A 23,460-nucleotide genomic window follows, 5' to 3' on the forward strand; every position below is an offset into this window, starting at 1 on the left:
ATTTTCGGAGTCCATCCCATAGTAAAAGAATAAAAATCAAATCCGAGGGGACCCACAATAAAAGCTTCGCAGGCCACAAAAATGGTCAGGTGGACCACACACGCTAGTTGTAAATCGCTGGTCGAGACAAACGATCTTTAGCCGATGACATTTCGACTAACTTCTGACATTTCGACTGATTTCAGGTTGCTCAAATGTAAGTGTGGTCAGGTGACCAAACCCATTCGGTACCGGTCGGTCAATGATCGTGCTACAGCAAGCAGTGGACCAGCCACAGTACCACTAACCCTACCTCCAACGCCGGGAAGAACCCTGTCTGTATCCATGCAGGATGTCAGCCACACCTATCCTACCAATACCAAAGTATGAAGATGATAGTCGTCTGCAGAAAATTCCATGAGTCATATCCACAACACAGAGGTGCTGCTTTGGAATCCTGAAAATGAGCAGCGCCGCAGGCGAAATTTTTGAAAATTGTGAGCTACAATTTATAGAAACCAGAATTAAGAAATTGAAATTTTTATGCCCACAGGCGAACATTTTGGTCTCTAATTAAAAAAAAAAAACTTAGTTATCAAGAACACAAAATTTGGCGCCGCAGGCGAATTTTTTGAAGATTTTGGTCTACAATAGTATAAGAGAAGCAGACTTGTCAAAAGAAGTCTTCAGGGCCGCAGGCGAAACTTTTCAGTAAGTATGTAATCTGTAGCTTGTCATGTGTCAGTTTTTTATGTAATTAAATACGTGTAAAAGACGAGTATAGTAATAGTTATTCCCCCCAATACATTTCTATAGAACACAAAATGACAGCGCCGCAGGCGAAATTTTTCGAGAAAATTTAAGTAGCTCCTTCAGTATCGGCAAGTACCAAGTACCTTTGAACAAGTCTTGTTTTTTTTTTCTCCAAAGATGAGGTTTGATAGAGGGAACTGTAACAACGGAGGTCTTATAGTCCCGAAATCGAAGAGAGAAGGAGGACAGGGTAGGAGAGAGAGAGAGGACGAAAAGAAAGAAAAGGGAGGGGGGATGAAAAAAGAGAAACATCATGAGAGTTTCGTTCCGGGAACGAACGGTTCCGTTCATGATTAAATTTGTCCCCGGGCGCGAATCAACGCCGTCAAGCGGTTACAAGGCAAGGTAACTATTAGGCTGGCTAGGAACCAACCTAAAAATTAGTGTTTATTATTATTATAGCGCTAATCCACATAATAATAATAATAGTGCTTATTTATACTGCTCGCATAGGACTGAAAAGTCCCTTTACTCCAGCAGTAGGCTACTACTATTACTGTAACTACCTACCTATGTACATATAGGTAGCTACATATGTACCTAAAAAATAAAATAAAATAAAAAAACTTTAAATTAGAGAGATTAGTTGAACTGACATGGTTTCCTTTTAATGTTTAACCTACTCTCTCTTTCTCTCTTCTCATTTTTCATTATATCTCTCTCTTCTTCTCCTTTCTTTATCTCTCTTATTCTTTCCTTCTTTCTCTCTCTCTCTCTCTCTCTCTTTTTCCCCTCTCCTCTCTCTCTTTCTTTCATCCTTCTCTCCTACACTGCAGATCTTTTTCTTTGTATTCCAGAGGACAAAAGACGGCAATAAAGACGAAAACACAGAGAGAGGGAAAAAGAGAGAGAGAGGGAGGGAGAGAGAGGCAGGTGTAAGGAGTAATTTGCAAAATTTTAATTAAAAAGTTACCTTTTCATCTTCTATATCCTTATATTATGCATCTCTCTCTATTTCCCTCCTGCTCTTACTCTTTCTCTTTCTTTCCCTCCTCCTCCTCTTCCTCTCTCTCTCTCTCTCTCCAATTTGACGTTGTCAGCATAGATCCGCTTTTTTACTTACTCGTACTTTCTGTATTCAATCTAGTCTCCGTCTCTCTCTCTCTTACTCTCGCGAATACACCGCCCGCGGCAGCAGTAGCATATGGAAAAGTTGAAAAAAATATCAAAGGGGATAGCTTGAGTGATAAATGTGAGTGCTTCACACAAGGGCGTAAAGTACGTAGAAGGATCAATTTAATTTCCATTCTACTTGATTGTCTGAGGCTGAGTACTCGTCTTCCAAGCACAGATCTCCAAAAACGTAGAACCCACAGGGAACTGAACCCAAGACCTCCACAATGCTAGCCCACCGTCATACTGATTTAGAAACGGAAGTTGCTTGGGCTCTTCACAAAATATTGGGCAATATGCCCGGTCTCTTCTTGATCCTTTGTGTGCCGCGTCCATTTTTGTTTGGGACTATCGCACTGCCCCTCTAGAATTGTTAGGTGGGGGGGAGTGTGACACCAAATTTGAGATCTCGAGATCTATCCTATCTAGAATGTGAATGTGAGCCACACTTATCCCGCCATCTGATTCCGTCTTGATTGCAATTCTTCAATTTTATTGAAATGATTTCTAATTCTTTTTTTTTTTAATCCGATTTCAATTTTTTCAAGAGAGTCTTTTATTTTATCAAAAGTTCATTTTTTCTCTCGTTCTTTGTTTTTGCTCATCTTCCTCTTCTTTCTCGAGAAATTGGAATTTTTTCTCTCCTTGAAGAAAGTGAGAAAAAACTCGTGCAAAGATTACGGAAGAAAAAATAAAAAATGAAGGAAGGAAGGAGGGAGGAAGAGACACGGAGAGAAAGGAAAGACAATAAACTTTACAATTATTATTTACTCGAAAAAAAAAGGAAGAAAACGTGTAAATAAATAAACGAAAGAAAAGAAGAAAACAAATTAAGACAAAATTTTGAAGTTTTTCTTTTTTGATAAGACCAGAAACAGGAAGCGGGAGGAAAAGGGAGGTACAAGAAGGAGGTTAAGAAAAGGGAGAGAGGGGAGGTAATTAAAATCAAAAGAGGGGGCAATGTATCATTTATTTTATAGATTTTTTCCCTTCAAATTTTCAGGAGGTTGCAAGAGGCAATCGATCAATTTGGGAGTTCTTGAAGGATTTTTGACCCCCCCTGTAAATTACCAGCGATTCAACACTAGGAACATCCTGTAATTATCAGAACACCCTGTATATTCGTGTTGCAGAACTCAATATCCCCCCCCCTTTGGAAAATAAATCCCGTCACGCCCACCTGAAAATTTCAAAAATTTTACCTCGTGCTTTCGCAGAAGAAAAAAAAAGTTTTTCTCCCTTCCCTCCAATTTTTCCTCCCTTTCTCCTACTCATCTTCTCGTTTCTCTCCCTTCCCTTCACTTTTTCCCCCTCTCTCGTATACTCTTTCTCCATCAATAATTTTTCCATCCCTCCCCTTGTATTTTCACAAATTTCTCCCTTCTCTTTACTTTCTTTCTTTCTTTCTTTCTTTCTCTCTCTCTCTCTCTCCTGGACTCTTCTTTCCTCTTTCTCCCCTGTTCTTTTTTTCCCTCAATACCTAACTCCCTCTTCTTCTCCCTTATGTATTTTTTCCCTCGATCCAGTTTGTAACTTTCTATGAATGAAATTTATTACCGTACAAATTAGCGCTCTGAAAAGTACCTCGGGGTGATGAATAAACACACAAATTAAACAGGGTGAAAATGTAAAGACGTTGTTTGATCAATAACTTGTAGCTTGAGGCTGTGTTTATGAACAGGGCTGAGATGAGCTCGGACGACGTGAGATAGCTGTCCCGGCGGCAATTTTTAAAATTCATTTTATTACAGGGTGAAAATGTAAAGACGTTGTTTGATCAATAACTTGTAGCTTGAGGGATTTTTTGGGCCTTGACATAGTTAACACTCGAAATAGAGGGAAAACTGATAAGCTTTTTGAGGGGGGAAAACATGACTCTGATGAGCTTGGAGAGGGGAAAAAGACAGCTCTTGAATTTTGCTTTTATAAGCTAATCGGTTTTTAGTCCGTCCTTCCTTTATTATTACTAATAATAAAAGGTATAATGGATGGACTATTGTATTCGCTTCGGTGTCTGTCTGTCTGTCATTCTCAACTAAAATCTTCTATTATTCTTTTCCCACTCAAGTGGAGTCGACATTTTGAATCAACCTCTTCCATGCAGCTCAGTTTTGGAATGGCTCACTTCCAACTCTTTTATAAATCATTGTGATTTCTCAGCTTCTTTGCCATTTAAATTTTAAATGGTATCTTTAGGCTCAAGAAATTAGAAATCAGGTACCATAAGCTTTGTACAAAACAATACAGTTTTAAATCATGTTTTACTGTGTCCTGTTTTACTTTCTCCCCAAAAATTAGATGGGGTATAAATGGTTTTTATGCACCCTGTATTCTAAGTTATTGGTACATAGAGTACACCCTGTAATATCGGTAAGTACCGAGATGAGAGCAGGTATTTTGAGCAAACACTTCCTGTCTTCTTTTTCTCGCTCTCTCCCTCTACCCGTGTTTCTCTCGATTTCTTTTTCATGTCAACATTTTGAGAGACACACCCACCTGAATAAATAGAAAGGAGAAGGAGAAAGAAGAGATTACGAGAGGGGGAAAGAAAGAAAAAACGTACAAGAGAAGAAGATGAAAACAAATATAAAAATGATACCTTCGTGAAACAAAACAAAATACAACAACAATACCTATCAGACGAAGATATGGCAAGGGAAAAAATAGAGTATAGAGGGAGGAAAAACGAGGGAGAGAATGTAGGAAGAGGGAAATGTAGAGGGACAGAATGAAGATTGGAGGGAAAGGGGGGGGGAAAGATATGGCGCGAGGGAAAAAATTCTTCATGTGAAAGCAACGTAAACTATAAACAATTCAAATGACAAAACCAAACTCACACTTAGAAAACCAAACACGTTAGTGCGAGAGAAAAAAAAAATCCCCATATCAGAACAAAGGAACACGATAATGGAGATAAGGAGGGAGAAGGAGAGAAAGAGAGAGAGAAAAGGAGGAGGATGAGGAGAAAGAGAGGGACGGAAATTGGTTGGAAATGCAGTTTTCTATATCACAGGAAATGTGGATTGGACATAGAAAAAAACAAGAAGGAGACCAAGAGAGAACAAACAAGGAAGGGAGAGAGAGAGAGAGAGAGAGAGAGAGAGAGAGAGAGAGAGAGAGAGAGAGAGAGAGAGGGTAGAGGGAGATAATGAGGGGAGGAGGGAAAAAGGGACAGGGAGAATGAAATGTCCCGGATAATTAATTAATTTTCTTTATTTTATTTATTATCATCTATAGGGTTTTTTTTTAATCGAGATACATATCTTCTCTCTTTTTTTGCACTCATATCAGGGACAAGGCAAATGAGAAAGAAAGAAAGAAAGAGAGAGAGAGAGAGAGATCAGAGAAAGGGAGGGAATAATAAAGAGATAAGAAAAGGGAAGAAATTTCTGGGCAAGAGGGAAGAGGAGAGAAATGTCTAATTGAATTTCTACATTGCTCCCTTTTCATCTCTCCCTCCCTCCCTCTCTCCCTCAGTGTGTTCAGAATATTTCCCTGATTATAAAATATTGGAAGTTAAGTTCGATAAGGAAAAGAAAGAGGGAGGGAAAGATCGAGGGAAAGAGGGAAGGAAAGAAAGACCAAGGGATAGAAGAGAAGGGAGGGAGGGAGGGTTTTACGAAATTTAAGAGCGATCACACTCGACATAAACTTACCAGTTTTTCCACTTCTTTAAACACCTAATTTGAACAGAGTTGTAACCCAAGTGATTGAAGATTGAAGTCTCTTACCTGTAAACACACAAAAAGATTGGAAATTTAGAAAATGACAGATTTTGAAATTTAGCAATTGACAGATTTTGAAATTTGCTAATGATAAGTAAGAGATTTAGCAAAAGACGGTCAGAGAAAGTTGGATATCACAGTCAGACAAATACAAGTCGATCTTCCCTGCTCTATGCTCTATTTTATATCGATTCGACTTTGGTGTAGAGCTGTAGAGAGTAGGCGGACCTTCAACCTTCAGACATCAGATTTTTATCATCAAATCTTCAAGCAAATGGGTAGGTAGTCCAAAATGTTTTGGAAAGAAGAAATACAATCAAATTTACATTAAAGTAAAACACCCACTCGAGATTTTCCAGCTGAAAAGAGCTTGAAAAAAACACGAGCTTTTTTTTTAATTCATTACAAACAAACGACAATAATTATAATTATGCTGCTGATTTCAACCTACGTTCATTCTCCCTTTGGAAAATTTTGTAGCAAAATAATTCAAAACAAATTATTTCGAGTAAACATAAAAATTCGTTTCGCGCATATTTATTTAATTTTATTTTTATTTATTTATTTTTATTTATTATTTTTTTTATTTTTTTTCATAAATTTGAATTTTCGCTTTTTCTCGCTCTCTTTCTCTCTCTCTCTACCCGTCTTTCTCTCGATTTTTTTTTCATGTCAACATTTTTGAGCGTCACACCCACCTGAATTACCTTATGTACCCTCTAGTAAGGAGAAGGAGAAACAAGAGACCACGAGAGGGGGAACGGAATAAAAACGTACAAGAGAAGAAGATGGAAACAAATATAAAAATGATACCTTCGTGAAACAAAACAAAATACAACAACAATACCTACCAGAGAAAACGAAGATATGGCAAGGGAAAAAAAATAGAGTATAGAGGGAGGAAAAATGAGGGAGAGAATGTAGAAAGAGGGAAATGTAGAGGGACAGAATGAAGATTGGAGGGGAAGGGGGGGGGAAAGATATGGCGCGAGGGAAAAAATTCTTCATGTGAAAGCAACGTAAACTATAAACAATTCAAATGACAAAACCAAAACTCAGTTGAACATAGAGAAACAAAGAGAAAATATTGGAGGGAGAAAGAGGAGAGAGAGGGAAATGATATCTAAATGAGAGAGACGAGAATGGAAAAACAGATAAAGAGGAGGGAGAGAAAAGTAAATCAAAGAAAAAAGGGAGGAAAAAAATGTGGGTCAGGGAGAAGAGTGCAGAAGACAAGGAGAAGGGAGGGAAAAGATGTAGAAAAAGAGGAAGGGAGAGAGAACAGAATGAGGGAAAGAAGAGTTAGGGGAGAAATGAGAGATGGAAAAAATAAAGAATTAGAGATAGATGAGGAGAGGAAGGAAGGAAAAGCTATATAAAAAAGAGAGGGGAGACGAAAAAAATAAAATAAAAAGAGAATCGGAGAGACATAATATTTGAAACGAAGAGAGGAGAGAAGAAGATGAAGAGCAAAAGGGAAAGAGGGAGACACAAAACAAGAGAGTAGACAAAGCAAAATAAAAATCGTACATGGACGAGAGAGAGAGAAAAAAGGTAAGAATTCTGTTGGAATGATAGGGGAGAGAGAGAGAGAAAACAAAGGAGGGAAAGAGACACGAAAAGAGATTGAGGAGGAGAGAGCAAATGAAAATATATTTTTGTTTGTTAAAGGAAGAGGAGGAAGAAGAAGAGCAGTAGAAGGAGGAGAAGAAGAAGAATGAAGAGGAGGAGCAGAAGAAGAAGAAATAAGAGGAGAAGGAAGAGAAGAAGGGTGAGGAGGAAAAAGAGGAGTCGAAGAAGAAGAAGTAGAGGATGAGGTGAAAGAGACGTAGAAGAAGGAGAAGAAGAAGACGAAGAAGGACAAGAAGAAAGAGGAGGAGGAGGAGAAGAAGAAGAAGAAGGACGAGAAGAAGTAGGTAGAGAAGAAAGAGGGGGAATAAAAGAAGCAAAGTTTTGACTGAATGGAAAATACTGATGGTTAGTAGGAACTCCAGGATAGAGAATGTTGTACATGAAGCTATCATAAAGGAGGAAATGTACAGGGTGTTACACAAATCGTTTGACAACGACAAACGGAGGTCCCAGGTTCGATGCCTATCATAGACAGAAATTCTGGGTTTTCGATAGTAAATGTTATGTTTTTTTTGGGGGGGGGGGGGCGTTTTTTGGGGTTCTGAGAGGCGAGGGGGAAAAGATATCTAAACGAGAGAGACGAGAATGGAAAAACAGATAAAGAGGAGAGAGAGAAATAGGAGTTGGGAAAAGAAAGAGGGAGGAAGGAGAGAAGAAAAAAAAGCATTAGAGAGAAATGAGGAGAGGGAGAAATGAAAAGATATCGAAAAAGAGAGGAGGGACGAAAAAAATAAAATAAAAAGAGAATCGGAGAGACATAATATATGAAACGAAGAGAGGAGAGACGAAAATGAAGAGCAAAAGGGAAAGAGGGAGACACAAAACAAGAGAGTAGACAAGGCAAAATAAAAATCGTACATGGACGAGAGAGAGAAAAAAGGTAAGAATTCCAACAATGATATAGGGGAGAGAGAGAGAGAGAGAAAAAACAAAGGAGGGAAAGAGACACGAAAAGAGATTGAGGAGGAGAGAGCAAATGAAAATATATTTTTGTTTGTTAAAGGAAGAGGAGGAAGAAGAAGAGCAGTAGAAGGAAGAGAAGAAGAAGAATGAAGAGGAGGAGGAGAAGAAGAAGAAATAAGAGGAGAAGGAAGAGAAGAAGGGTGAGGAGGAAAAAGAGGAGTCGAAGAAGAAGTAGGAGGAGGTGAAAGAGACGTAGAAGAAGAAGGAGAAGGAGAAGAAGAAGAAGAAGAAGAAGAAGACGAAGAAGGACAAGAAGAAAGAGGAGGAGAAGAAGAAGAAGAAGAAGAACGAGAAGAAAGAGGAGAAGAAGTAGGTAGATAAGAAGGAGGGGGAATAAAAGAAGCAAAGTTTTGACTGAATGGAAAATACTTATGGTTAGTAGGAACTCCAGGATAGAGAATGTTGTAATACATGAAGCTATCATAAAGGAGGAAATGTACAGGGTGTTACACAAATCGTTTGACAACGACAAATGGAGGTCCCGGGTTCGATGCCTATCATAGACAGAAATTCTGGGTTTTCGATAGTAAATGTTTTAATGTTTTTTTTTTTTTGGGGCGGGGGGGGGTCGCTTTTTGGTGTTCTCTTTGTTGAACCAGTACCTAAAAGGGAAGTATTGTGTCCCTTCTTGGCCATCTGATGCGGGACATACTACGTTACCACTTACTACGGGATAGGCATTCTAAAACACATGAGTTTACTTGCTGCAAAACAAAAAGAGTAATTTTCTTGCAAAACTTATGGGAATTATTAAGAGAATAATTGAAATTTTCAAGTAGAGCCTGAAGGTTTTCTAGGAAAATTTATCCTGCTCAGGACTTATCTTCCCGAAAGCAAAGAGAGGAGCAAGGATAGGGTAATAGAAAGGCAGCTGTTCCGAGAACGAACTTTATTTAGGATTAAGTTCGCCCCGGCAAGCCTGGAAAATCAACAATCTATCCTCTTATTCAAAACTCCGTACAGTAAAGCCCACACTGAGGCTTAGGTGTAGCCGCAACTGCCCCAAAAGGTGGGTTAAGCCTATACGAATCTACAAATCCTATCCAAACATACTGTATCCTCACAGTCCGGCACAATGAATGAGTTTTCTCACGACAAACCTGAACAAACTCCAAGGATACAGAAGAAGAATGCTATATTAGAGAGAGAAAAAATCCCTTTTCCCTTTCATGCTGAGTAGGTATCCTCCCTGGGGATAGTTCATCTTGGACATTTCATTCGCTGCCCCCAACTAGGGAGGGAAAGAATGTTAGAGGGAGGGAAAAAGGAGGGAGAGAACGTAGACTGGAGGAAAAAAGGGAGAGAATGTAGACTAGAGGGAAAAAGGGAGAGAACGTACCTAGATTGGAGGGAAAAAGATATAGATAATGTAGAGTTTGTAGAGATAGGAAAAAAAGAGGGAAAGAATGTAGATTGGAGGGAAATGTAGAGGGAGAGAATGAAGATTCGAGGGAAAAAGAGAAGACAGACGGGAGGGAATTTCGATCCCTCCCTTCTCAAGGTTCAAGAGACGATCACAGGGACGAAATATAAAAATAATAAAAACGAAAACACATCAAGGAGTAAAAGAAGGGAGGGAGAAAGTTTATGGGGTAGATAAGAATATAAGAATATTATTGAGAGAAACAGGAGGGAGGAAACGAGGCGGAAAGGGGGAGAGGGAAATATTGCGAGGGTGTGGGAAAAAGAAGGATAACGAGAGGGAGAGAAGGGAAGGGGAGAGGGGGCAAAAAGAGAGATATATATGTTGAGGGTGAGGGAAAAAGCATAAAGAATAAAAGGGGAAAGGGAGAGAAATGGGAAAAAGAGGAGGGAAAAAGGGAAAGGCAAGGGAAAAATCTTGACCTTGTTCGAGGGAGCGCTTCTTCAAATTTATATGTTTGAGAACAAACACATAAAAACCTTACATATGTATATGTTGCCGGCAAAGCAAGAAAAACTGGGAAATCAATAAAAGGAGACTATTTTGAGAATCATCTTTAATCCCTCTCACTTTGTATTCAAACCTACAAAATTCTGCTCAAAAACTCTTGTTGTAGTACTTTCCTCTAAAAAAATAAAAGTCCAAAACTCAAATCCATCTCTTTCCTCTTTTGAAAGACTTCAAATTTTGTCAAGTAACAATTTTCACAAAAAATGTCGTCCCCAATGTCGGATTTCACTAACTGCCTGTAACATATACTCAATATTCATGAAATCTATTATGTTAAAGGTACAAAGGATGATAGTATCTAAGGTATTATGTATGCAGGTTTAATTCTATGGATCTATGGCAAACGCTCTTATGTTGTGTTTTTGTTCTATTGTATGGCTGATTTTTATCTTGTTTTTGTTTACCATGTTGTCGTTGTTGTTTTTTATGTAGCCGACTTTATCGACAAGTACCAAGTACCTTTGAACAAGTCTTGTTTTTTTTTTTTCCAAAGATGAGGTTTGATACAGGGAACTGTAACCTGTAACAACGGAGGTCTTATCGTCCCGAAATCGAAGAGAGAAGGAGGACAGGGTAGGAGAGAGAGAGAGAGAGATTTTTTTTTTCATAAAGTTGAATTTCATTAAATGCAAGTAACAAAAATGTCGTTACCTACTCAATGCACCGCGATAAATTTTATGATTTGACTTCTGCCTCGGTAGTGTGGTGGTCAAGCCGCTCGCCTGGTAAACAGGAGGGCGTGGGTTCAATCCCAGCCGTGGTACGGAATTTTATCCTCAATAAAATTTGAGAATTTGACCACAGTAATAGTCGTGGCCTACTACTGGAGTGAAGGGACTTTTCAGTCCTATAACGCGAGCAGTATAAATAAGCACTCTTATTATTACCTATAGAGATACCTATACATATGAATAAGTACCTACCTGTTTAGTGTACCTACATGTTTCACCTTACTTTGTAAGGAAATTCTTAAGAAGAAAGTTCCTAATGGAGCAGTTGCAAATGAGTAAAAATTATTAATAAATGGTCGATTCCTATGTAAAAAGATGTGAAAAATCCAAATCTGAGGTCAAAACTAAATAATAATAATAATAATAATAATAAAATATCATGAGAGTTTCGTTCCGGGAACGAAACGTTCCGTTCATGACTAAATTTGTCCCCGGGCGGGAATCACCGCCACCAAGCGGTTACAAGGCAAGGTAACTATTAGGCTGGCTAGGAACCAACCTAAAAATTAGTGTTGTTTTTTTTTTATTATTTTTATAGCGCTAATCCACATAGGTACAATATTATGTAGAAGTTTCCAGTTTCTATGCCAAAGTCAAAACCTATGGCCCGAAGGCCGCAGTAAAACCACGGCAAGACAAAATAAAATAAATGGAAAAAAACAGTTCACATTTTCCTGTAGGAGAAAAACAGAGAAAGGAGGGAAGTGTCCAGAAATGATCATTAAGGAGAACGAAAAAAAGGGGGAAAAAGAGGGAGAAAACAGAGTGAAGAGGAAATAGTACAAGGGAAGAAGAAGAGACGAGGGACAAAAGAAGGAGAGGGGGAGAAATATAGGTGCAGAAAAAAATCATCAACCTTCAGAAACCGACAGCTTGAATGAATGAAATATAAAAGAATTGGGTGAGAAAGGGGGGGGGGGGGGGGGGGAGGGAGACGTTTTTATTCAGACACTCAGACATCCTGTGTAGGTGTCAAAAATGAAAAAAATAAAATAAATAAAAAAAAAAAACTTGGAAATAAATACGCTTGAATTTCTTTCAATCTCCCACTTGTTTCTTGTAAGATTTTTTTTATAATTTAAAGAAGAAGAGGAGAAGGAGAGGAAGAGGAAGAAGAAGAAGAAGAAATGTTTACAAATCAAACAATAGAGGCAAGGAGAAGAGTTGGGGAGGGAATAGAGAGAAAGGGAAAAGAGAAAAGAGAGAGGAAACAGGAACAGCAGAAGAGAAAAAGAGGGAGACAACAGAGGATATGGAATAACCCAAAAATTGAAGATGAAGGGAAGGTAGATAAATAGAGAAAAAGGAAAGAAAAGAGAGGGAGGGAGGGAGAGAGAGAGAGGAGGAAAAGAGGAGAAGGAGAGAGATACGATACAAGGGAGAGGGATGTGGGAATCTAATTTAAAAAAAAAAAAAAACATCACCAAGCCAAGAGCCAGAAGCTCGCTATAATCTAATTTGAAACCATCATCATTATCATTGCGGATTGCATCACATTATTTTATGCAGGCGCCAACATTTTATCATCTCGGCGTGATAGTAAAAAATTGAAATTACAATGTGAAAGTTATGATCTCACCACTTCCCCTCCCTCCGTTTTACTCCCTCTTTGTCACCATTTCCCCTCCCCTCCTCTTTTCTTCCTCTTTGGACGGGGAGCTGGGTGGCAGAGAACGACCAATTATTTCAGAAGCACAGCCAATGGGACTTGAGAAGAAGAAAAAAAATACGTGCTTTTTTGGGCAATGAAAAGAAATTCAAGAACTTTGAACTTGAAAGTGTAGAAAGATGTTCATGAAATTTAACAGGAAACATGAAGAAATTTATGAAATTTTAAGTATTGAAAGAAAGGAAAGGACCTCCTCATTGTTTCGATAGAAATTAAAACGATATATCTCGAACTATTTTATTATTTCTTAAGCTAATGTACCTACTTACAACATCTCTATTTGGAAATCAAATGAATAATTCTCATGCTTCAAAAAACACCAATTCACCAATGCAATGTTCGAAACACAAGGTATTGGGTACGAAAGTTCGTCGAGCACGTCGAAATATGCTCATGCTTCAAAAAACACCAATTCACCAATGCAATGTTCGAAACACAAGGTATTGGGTACGAAAGTTCGTCGAGCACGTCGAAATATGAAAATAATTCAAAATTCTATATAGCTATATAGGGGTAGCTATATAGGGGTTCTTGTTATACAGGGGAGAAAAACAGATTACCGCGGAAGCTTTTAAGCGATAAAAACCTCGCCATGGTAATCTAATAATTTATCGGAGACAATGCAAGCTTGAAAAATATTAATTTTCGAATAAAAAAATATATGAAAAAAAAAATAATAATAATAATAATAATAATAATAATAATAATAGAAAGTAAAAATGTTCGAAAGCGACGAAGAAAAAGTACATAAAGATCATAATATAGAAAATGACAAGAAAACGCGAGTAGGGGGAGAAAGGGAAAGAAGGGGAAGTGGGAAATGCTTAACCATTCGGGGGAAGTTGGGGTGGTGGGGGTAGAAAGACCTTCAGTTCGTTACGAGACGCTGAGGTGTGCGGTACTCTTAAACAATCAAAATTATTAATGGATTTTACATTTTTTTTTTGAGAAAAATAAGGAAAAATATTCCGCGCGCGCGAGTGGAAAAAAATCTGGTAATAAGTTACCTACTTCATTTTTTTTTTTTTTTTTTTTTTTTTAAATTTTATTAATTAATTAGTTTCACCTTTTTTTCGTTAAAAATTTGTTGGAAAAAAAAAATCTAAAATAAAATTACCACGGGTAATGTAAAAAAAAGGCACTGCGTTTTGACGAAGATAAAACGTATCTAAATTTGACAATCAATCAAAAATCAAAATTTGACAATCAATCGATCAAATCAATTTAAAAAGGTAAATAGGTACCAATAAATCCCAACAAAAAAAGGTCAAAAGTCGTCACCTGCACCAATACTAATCGTCTGGGGTTGAAGATTGAGGGAGGGGACATGGAAAATTAATTCAATTTTCATTCATGAAATTTTCCCCGAGCCAAAAAGTTAACACCTCACAAAGACGGTCGAAAGTTTCCCAAGTTTTTAATCTCATTCAAAAGGTAAGGAAAAGGTAAGCCATGATGGAACGCTATTTATGCAGACCTTCCCGAGTACTAGAAGCTGACAGGTAATAAATAACTTCAGATTCAATCTAATTAAAGCGCGAGGAAATTTTCGGAGAAATTGATTTGTATTGCTGAGAAAACCGTTAATCCGTTTTGTTGTTTGCAATCCAGCTGATACGAGTAGATGTTACATAATTGCTAGAAAATTGCGGGAATTGTATTTCAATAAAAAAAGGGGGAAAAATGCACAAATAATGTATTAATAAGTAGGAAATAATAATAATTTTATTATTATTATTATTATTATTATTATTATTATTATTATTATTATTATTATTATTATTATTATTATTATTATTATTATTATTATTATTATTATTATTATTATTATTATTATTATTATTATTATTATTATTATTATTATTATTATTATTATTATTATTATTATTATTATTATTATTATTATTATTATTATTATTATTATTATTATTATTATTATTATTATTATTATTATTATTATTATTATTATTATTATTATTATTATTATTATTATTATTATTATTATTAGTATTATTATTATTATAAAAATAATAATGTTCAATTGAGCATCAGCGGGGACCATTACTGCGAATTATTTTTCGAGGAAAAGTTCTGAGAATTTTGATTTCTATTGCTGGAAAAGGGCAGTTGTTTTTCCCCAATGAACTGAGAGTAATGGATAGAAAATTGGAAATGTTCTGGGAATTGGACTTTCATTTTTTTCCGAAGTCAATTATGCCAACCTCAGTGGTGTACCTGAGGGGTAATCTGGATGTTCTTGGTTCGAGTTCAAGTCATGTAATATACATAGTCATTTAATATTTCTTCTACCCATATCTACATAATTAAATTTATGAGGTGCATTCAGAAGGGCACGTTTGTGCCAAGTCTTTAAGTAGGTACCTATGCTTAACACAGATAAAATTCCTTAAAATAGTTCCATGATCAAATTTTTAAAAGAGTTAACTTTTGAATATTAATTTTTAATTCATTCTATCGAGTTTAATATTTTTGGGGCGTCTAAAGGGTTTAAAACTTTTAAACTTCAATCCTTACAACACCGTGAGACGAGGTATCCTCACTGAGAAAAAAACTAGGGTGCCGGAACTCTAATATGGAATTCTACATCGGTAAGCCCGCCACTATGATATAGCATTCCAACAACCTAAATGAGGGGAAGTAACTCAATTAGAGAGTTCTTCCACCCTTGTGGCACCCTGTCACCGATTTTCTTTTCTCAGTGCTGTCTCACGGACACGGAAATCAAGTAATTCATTTCAACATCACCACCCAGTATATTTTCGAGAACAACTTTTCCAACATCTGGATAAATAGGAGGGAAGAGGGACGGGAAAAGGGAGGAGGAAAGAGAGGAGGGGAGGAAGAAGATGGTACGAAAGAGAGAGGGGGAGAAGGAAAGAGTGAGAAAAATAAAGAGAGGGGAAAGAGGGAGAGAGAGACAGAGAGAGAGGAAGAGAGAGAGAGAGAGAGGAAAGCGGGAGGGAGAGAGAGAGAGGGGGGGGAAAGAGGGAGGGAGAGAGAGAGGGGAAAGAGGGAGGGAGGGAGAGAGAGAGGAAGAGAGAGAGAAGAAAAGGGAACTCTCCTTCCTCCTTCATTATCTCTCTTAGTTTCTACTTGTCTTTCTACCTTCTCTCCTCCGTGTGTTTCTCTCTGTGAGTCTCTTTTCCCGCACTTTCTTTCTCTCTAACTATCCCTCCCTCTTTTTTTTTCTCTCAATTCTCCCTCCTCCTCTCCATCTCTTGGCCATTTTTTTTTCTCCTTTTTTTCTACAACGATCCCACGTACTTGGGCGAAATTTTTTTTAAACTTATGATGAGTTTGTCATCTTTTTGTGTCGATAAGACGGAAAACTTTCGTCATTTACTTATTTCATTAGGAGGCTAACCTCACCTAACGTAACCTTAGTTCGCCTCAACCTAACTCAACTAACCTACCTCCTACCTTTTTTGTTTGATAGAGGTTTTTAGTTTTTAACGTCACTGTATAACTGTTAAGGTGTTTAGTGACGGAGATTTCACCCTACATTCGCTGGCAAGTTAAGCGATTGCTCACATGGTCATATTGGTCATTCTGTCCTCCTATTCTTTAGGTGTGTCCACACATTGTAGACCGGCCAACGATCGATGTCAACTGAACCGTCCAACCTGCCTCGACAACGTAGATTCATCTCGTCCATTGACGGCCGGTCCACTATGTATTAACACACCTTTTCATTTCGGGACGACAATACCTCCGTTGTACAAGAAAGACCTCTATCGAACTGCTAAAAAGGTCATCTATTCTTCTCCTCTTATGTGTGTATATTCCAGACTATCGAAGCACATTTTGGACACACCTTTTCATTTGGGGACGGTAAGACCTTCGTTGTTGAAGTGCTCTCCATCAAACCTCTTGAAAAAAAAGATCATCTTTTCTTATTCCAGACTATTCAAGCACATCAAAAAGGCGCAACGCCGCACGCGTCAGGCGAGCACCGCGGCCAACTCCGTTCGCACCGAGCAGAAGGCCTCCAAGGTCCTCGGCCTCGTCTTCTTCACCTTCGTCCTCTGCTGGGCCCCCTTCTTCCTGCTGCAGATCCTCCAGGCAATTTGCCCTACCGGCTACTGCACCATTCCGGAGGACCTGGGCATCGTGTGCCTCTGGTTGGGATACTTCAGTTCGATACTGAATCCGATCATCTACACGATTTTCAATCGGACGTTCCGCGCCGCGTTTATTCGGTGAGTTGTCCGACAATCGGTGACCATTACCAGTTGGCGAGTGGTTCAAAGGTTTTCCATGTGTATGTGGGTCACATGCTACATTGGCAGGTACTTCGCGGGTCATACACACAGGGGAGCAGGCCCACATCTAGGATTTTCTTGAGGGGATTGGGGGTAGATGCTCCATTTTCGGAGTCCATCCCATAGTAAAAGAATAAAAATCAAATCCGAGGGGACCCACAATAAAAGCTTCGCAGGCCACAAAAATGGTCAGGTGGACCACACACGCTAGTTGTAAATCGCTGGTCGAGACAAACGATCTTTAGCCGATGACATTTCGACTAACTTCTGACATTTCGACTGATTTCAGGTTGCTCAAATGTAAGTGTGGTCAGGTGACCAAACCCATTCGGTACCGGTCGGTCAATGATCGTGCTACAGCAAGCAGTGGACCAGCCACAGTACCACTAACCCTACCTCCAACGCCGGGAAGAACCCTGTCTGTATCCATGCAGGATGTCAGCCACACCTATCCTACCAATACCAAAGTATGAAGATGATAGTCGTCTGCAGAAAATTCCATGAGTCATATCCACAACACAGAGGTGCTGCTTTGGAATCCTGACTAGGACGGAAACCTCCCCTTTTAGTTGATAGTCTTAATAGTCCAGTTGATAGTCCCTAGAATTATTTATTATTATGTTAAGGAGGTCTCTTCCTGATCCCTTGTGTGCCGCGTCCATTTTTGTTTGGGACTATCGCACTGCCCCTCTAGAATTGTTAGGTGGGGGGAGTGTGACAGCAAAATTGAGACCTCGAAATCTATCTAGAATGCGTATCTATCTAAAATGTGAATGTGAGCCACACTTATCCCGCCATCTGATTCCTTCTTGATTGCAATTCTTCAATTTTATTGAAATGATTTCTAATTCTTTTTTTTTTCTTTTTAAATCCGATTTCAATTTTTTCAAGAGAGTCTTTTATTTTATCAGAAGTTCATTTTTTCTCTCGTTCTTTGTTTTTGCTCATCTTCCTCTTCTTTCTCGAGAAATTGGAATTTTTTCTCTCCTTGAAGAAAGTGAGAAAAAACTCGTGCGAAGATTACGGAAGAAAAAATAACAAAAAATGAAGGAAGGAAAGAGGGGGAAAAGGAGACACGGAGAGAAAGAGGAAAGACAATAAACTTTACAATTATTATTTACTCGAAAAAAAGGAAGAAAAAGTGTAAATAAATAAACGAAAGAAAAGAAGAAAACAAATTAAGACAAAATTTTGAACTTTTCCTTTTTTGATAAGACCAGAAACAGGAAGCGGGAGGAAAAGGGAGGTACAACAAGGAGGTTAAGAAAAGGGAGAGAGGGGAGGTAATTAAAATCAAATAGAGGGGGCAATGTATCATTTTATTTTATGGAGAAGTTTTTTCCCTTCAAATTTTCAGGAGGTTGCAAGAGGCAATCGATCAATTTGGGAGTTCTTGAAGGATTTTTGACCCCCCTGTAAATTACCAGCGATTCAACACTAGGAACATCCTGTAATTATCAGAACACCCTGTATATTCGTGTTGCAGAACTCAATACCCCCTCCCCCTTTGGAAAATAAATCCCGTCACGCCCACCTGAAAATTTCAAAAACTTTACCTCGTGCTTTCGCAGAAGAAAAAATCCCACCAATTTTCCCTCCCTTTCTCCTACCCATCTTCTCGTTTCTCTCCCTTCCCTTCACTTTTTCCCCCTCTCTCGTATACTCTTTCTCCATCAATAATTTTTCCATCCCTCCCCTTGTATTTTCACAAATTTCTCCCTTCTCTTTACTTTCTTTCTCTTTCTCTCTCTCTCTCTCTCTCTCTCTCTCCTGGACTCTTCTTCCCTCTTTCTCTCTCTGTTCTTTTTTTCCCTCAATACCTAACTCCCTCTTCTTCTCCCTTATGTATTTTTTCCCTCGATCCAGTTTGTAACTTTCTATGAATATACTCTGTGCTGATTTACATCTCCGTGTAAAATTCGTTTTGTTTACAAATTGATATAAGACCTGGTATACGAGTATGTAGAGTATACGAGTATGTAGACTGTAGGAGTACCTACCTAAAGAGACTCTTTAGTCTCATTCTGGCAGTATAAACAGGATCTATACTATTCTGTATATTACATTCTATTCTAGATTGCACATTATTTTTTCATTCAGCATTTCTCTATATTTCCCATTCCTTTCATCATCTCTACTTCTCACTACGAGATAGCTTATAGTGGATCTGGAATAGGTATGTGCTGATTGAACTCCAATATGATTTCATTCCATTCAGCATTTTTCCATTCCATGATTGCTCTTCTTTCATTCTTCTATTTTTCTTTCTTATATTACCTCACCTACGATTTCTTTTTCTTCACCTTTTGCCATTCCTATATTTCTTTCCCTATCCCTTTTCTCTTATGTACCCTCTTAAGATTGCTCTTCTTTCATTCTTCTATTTTTCTTTCTTATATTACCTCACCTACGATTCCTTTCTCTTCACCTTTTGCCATTCCTATATTTCTTTCCCTATCCCTTTTCTCTTATGTACCCTCTTAACATCTTTTTTCCCTGTTTTTCTCCCCTCTTCTCCTTATTCTTCTTCTTTCACTTGATCCGAATTTTTCTGTATGTAGGTACAATTGATTTTTTTGCTTGATGTTTTTCTGAGCTTGTAATATTCTTCGAAGATGTAGGCGAACTTGGGAATTCCTGGACAAAAGAGACTCGAGATTTACCGGGATGTAGGTATGTAGCTAGCTCTCTCTCTCTCTCTCTCTCTCTCTTTCCCCCTCTCCTTCTTTTCCTCTAGGTACCATAAGCTTTGTACAAAACAATACAGTTTTAAATCATGTTTTACTGTGTCCTGTTTTACTTTCTCCCCAAAAATTAGATGGGGTATAAATGGTTTTTATGCACCCTGTATTCTAAGTTATTGGTACATAGAGTACACCCTGTAATATCGGTAAGTACCGAGATGAGAGCAGGTATTTTGAGCAAACACTTCCTGTCTTCCTTGCACCTATCTTTTCTTCTTATTACTTCTCCTCCTTCTTCGTCTTCCTCTTCTTTTTCGTTTTCTTCTTATTCTTCGATTTCTTGGTGTTCTTTCTTCTTCTTCGATTTCTTCTTGTCCTCTCCTTTCTTTTCTCCCTTCTTATTTTATCCTCTTCACCTTCCCTATCCAAGTCTCTTTCCATGTTTTTATATTCTTCATTCTCTATTTCTCTTCAACCTTCTACCCCTCCCAGTACTCCTCCTGCTCCAATAAGTAGCTACTTTCTTCTTCAACTTCCTCCTCTTCTTTTGCTTCTTCCTTCTTTTCTCTTCCTCTTCCTTCTTATTTTTCGTTTTCTTCTTGGATTACCTCTTCAACTCTTTCTCCTCCTCCAATACATATCTTCTTTCGCCTCCTCCTTCTGCTCTTCCTCTTCCATGTACTTCATCACCTCTCTCCATTCCCAGTCCTCCTTGCTTTTATTTTGCATCTTTTTTTATGATCGCAAACTCTGGTAGGGATTTGAAGCACTTAGCTTGTTCTACGTGTGTGTGGGCGAGAACCATTTCTTTTCAATTTATCACGTAAATCTTCCTTCAGCACTGCTGCATCTACTGCAGGGGTGCCCAACCTTTTTCAGAGGAAGATCGACTTGAATTTTCAATACAGTCTTGCGATCGATTAGAGACTTGACTCTGAATTTGGTCCACAAGTTTGGAGTAATAATAATAGACTCTTGAGTGGAAGGCAACCACTAGGCGAAGTTAATGCCTTAGGCATTCTCTACCACCTAACCCTTAGAGCTCCAATATTATGTGATCAAATTCTCAAATGAATGAGAATAAAATTCCATACCTCGGCTGGGATCGAACCCACGCCCTCCTGTTTACCAGGCGAGCGTCTTGACCACTACGCTACCGAGGCAGTGTAAGATGATATTGTCAGGTTCAAAGTTCAAACACTGCTGGGTGTGCTGGTCGCGACCGACTTGAAATCAATCCACGATCGACCGGTTGGGCAGCCCTGGTTGGGCAGCCCTGACCTACTGCTTCATTCAGCAGGTTTGTTTACTCGCATCTTTGTGGTTGTGCTGATTTAGAATATTACCTTTTGTGTACACTGTGCTGATTTACATCTCCAATATATTCACACACAGGGTGTCTACCAAAATGGAAAAATAAAATTCCCTGACTTTTCCCGGTTTTCCAGTCCAATTTTTCAAAATTCCCAGTCTACTTTTCTACTGCTTCATTCAGTAGGTTTGTTTACTCGCATCTTTGTGGTTGTGCTGAATTAGAATATTACCTTTTGTGTACACTGTGCTGATTTACATCTCCAATATATTCATACAGCATTCGTTTTTGTTTACAAATCGACTGGTCTTGATTTAGAATTCAATTTTTTTTTGCGATTTGTATCGCGGTTGTGATTCCCCTTTCCATGCAGCCTTCTTTTTGTTTACAGACTAACTGGTCGTACTGATTTAGAATTAACTTCCACTGCGCCGCAGCCGATTTTTTTTTTCTTTTTTTTTTTCAAGCAATGTTCTCAAGCCTGTTAAATTTTTTCAATCTTTTTTCATCCGACTAGGGTAAGGTCTTCTCCAGTCCTCCATTTGCACCATGAAATAAGTGCGCCCCAGGCCAAATTTTTTCAAGATAAATGACCTTTGACCAAGATAATGACCTCAAGACTACTACAGCCATTTCTCTTTGATCTGCCTTTGGGCCCCTAATAGGTATTTACTATAGGTGAACTGGCAATTTTTTTTTTAGAATATTTATAGAATATAACAATAGCGCCGCAGGCGAAATTTTTGAACATTTTGGTCTAAAATCTTCAGAAATTCAGTTTCATCGAAATCCTAATCTTCAGCTCCGCAGGATGCTGATTTACATCTCCGTGTAAAACTTGTTTTGTTTACAAATTGATATAAGACCTGGTATACGAGTATGTAGACTGCAGGAGTACCTACCTAAAGGGACTCTTTAGTCTCATTCTGGCAGTATAAACAGGATCTATTCTATTCTGTATATTACATTCTATTCTATATAACATTCTATTGATTCTATTCTGTATATTACATTCTATTCTAGATTGCACATTATTTTTTCATTGAGCATTTCTCTATATTTCCACACATTATTTTTTCATTGAGCATTTCTCTATATTTCCAATTCCTCTCTACTTCGCACTACGAGATAGCTTATAGTGGATCTGGAATATGTGCTGATTGAACTCCAATATGATTTCATTCCATTCAGCATTTTTTCATTCCCTGATTGCTCTTCTTTCATTCTTCTATTTTTCTTTCTTATATATGTATTACCTCACCTACGATTTCTTTTTCTTCACCTTTTGCCATTCCTATATTTCTTTCCCTATCCCTTTTCTCTTATGTAACCCTCTTAACATCTTTTTTTCCTGTTTTTCTCCCTTCTTCTTCGTCTTCCTCTTCTCCTTATTCTTCTTCTTCTACTTGATCCGAATTTTTCCGTATGTAGGTACAATTGATTTTTTTGCTTGATGTTTTTCTGAGCTTGTAATATTCTTCGAAGATGTAGGCGAACTTGGGAATTCCTGGTTTCTCTCTCTCTTTCTCTCCTTCTCTCTCCTTGTCTCCATTATCGTGTTCCTTTGTTCTGATATGGGGATTTTTTTCTCTCTCACACTAACGTGTTTGGTTTTCTAAGTGTGAGTGAAAGAAAGAAAATAGGGGGAGAGAGAGAGAGGAGGGAGGTAGAGGGAGAAAATGAGGGGAGGGGAGGGAAAAAGGCAAAGGGAGAATGAAATGTCCCGGATAATTAATTAATTTTCTTTATTTTATTTATTATCATCTATCCCTCCTCCCTCTTCTTTCCTCTTTCATTTCTCTCTCCCTCCCTCTCTTTCCCTTAATTCCCTCCCTCTCTCCTCTTCTACCTCTCACTTTCTTTGTCCTATCTGTCTCCCTTCACTCTTTTTTCCTCTTTATTTCTCTCCCCTCTTCTTCCCTTTTTCTTTCCCTCTTCTCTTTCCCTCCCTCCTCTCCTTACCTCTCCTCCCTCTCTTTCCCTTAATTCCCTCCCTCTCTCCTCTTCTACCTCTCACTTTCTTTGTCCTATCTGTCTCTCTTCACTCTTTTTTCCTCTTTATTTCTCTCCCCTCTTCTTCCCTTTTTCTTTCCCTCTTCTCTTTCCCTCCCTCCTCTCCTTACCTCTTTCTTCCCTCCTCCCTCCCTCCTATGTATCTTGTTCGTCAAATAACTTGAACAACACACACAAGGGAAGCAAATTTTGATTAATGATAATGTTTTGTTATTTATTTCCTTTCTTTCTCCTTTTTCTCCCTCTCTTTCCTTTTCCCTTTCTCACTTACTCACTATCCATCGCTTCCTTTTTACCTTTTTTTCTTCTGGTATTTCTTTTTTTTTTTTCACTTTCCCTTTCATTTACCGTCCTTTTTTTTCTTATCCCCCTCTTTCACTCTTTCCACTTTTAACCCAATTTTTCCTTTGCTCTAAATTCTTCAATTTCACTTCCTCGTGTTTTCTTTAACCTTTCTTCTCTTCTGATATTTCCTTTTATTCACGTTCCTCCCCAATATTTCTTCCTCTTTTTCTAATATATCTTTCTTAAGGCTCTCTCTGTTTCGATCTCTTTTGTCTACCTTTCTCAATCCAAATTCCACCTCTCTTTCTCTCTCCCTCCCTCCCTC

General features: G+C 38.2%; 2 protein-coding genes across 2 annotated transcripts in view; both read left to right on the forward strand.

Moving 5' to 3' along the window:
• LOC103512036 (5-hydroxytryptamine receptor 2C-like) overlaps positions 1–17,709 on the forward strand; it is a 37,047-nt gene extending 19,338 nt beyond the window's left edge. The window contains exon 5 of the mRNA XM_017445227.2: positions 17,471–17,709. The gene's annotated coding sequence lies outside the window, so the exon portion shown is untranslated. The remainder of the gene's footprint in view (positions 1–17,470) is intronic.
• Positions 82–17,581, forward strand: LOC103512037 (5-hydroxytryptamine receptor 1A-like). The gene is made up of 5 exons (XM_026825626.1): positions 82–89; positions 186–363; positions 15,279–15,304; positions 16,482–16,778; positions 17,131–17,581. Exons 1-5 carry the CDS (start codon positions 82–84, stop codon positions 17,312–17,314), a joined length of 693 nt encoding a protein of 230 aa, XP_026681427.1. The 3' UTR covers positions 17,315–17,581.
• Positions 17,710–23,460: the final 5,751 nt, after the last annotated feature.

The sequence above is a fragment of the Diaphorina citri genome, unplaced genomic scaffold (genome assembly GCF_000475195.1).
Source record: "Diaphorina citri unplaced genomic scaffold, Diaci psyllid genome assembly version 1.1 scaffold783, whole genome shotgun sequence".
Taxonomy (NCBI): Eukaryota; Metazoa; Arthropoda; class Insecta; order Hemiptera; family Psyllidae; genus Diaphorina; species Diaphorina citri.

Bases quoted from the DNA above. Each gene is read 5' to 3' on its own strand.
- LOC103512037 (XM_026825626.1), top strand. The intron at 15,305-16,481 runs GTAATTCATTTC...TTCTTATTCCAG, and splicing joins CTCACGGACACGGAAATCAA to ACTATTCAAGCACATCAAAA. The intron at 16,779-17,130 runs GTGAGTTGTCCG...GACTGATTTCAG, and splicing joins TTCCGCGCCGCGTTTATTCG to GTTGCTCAAATGTAAGTGTG.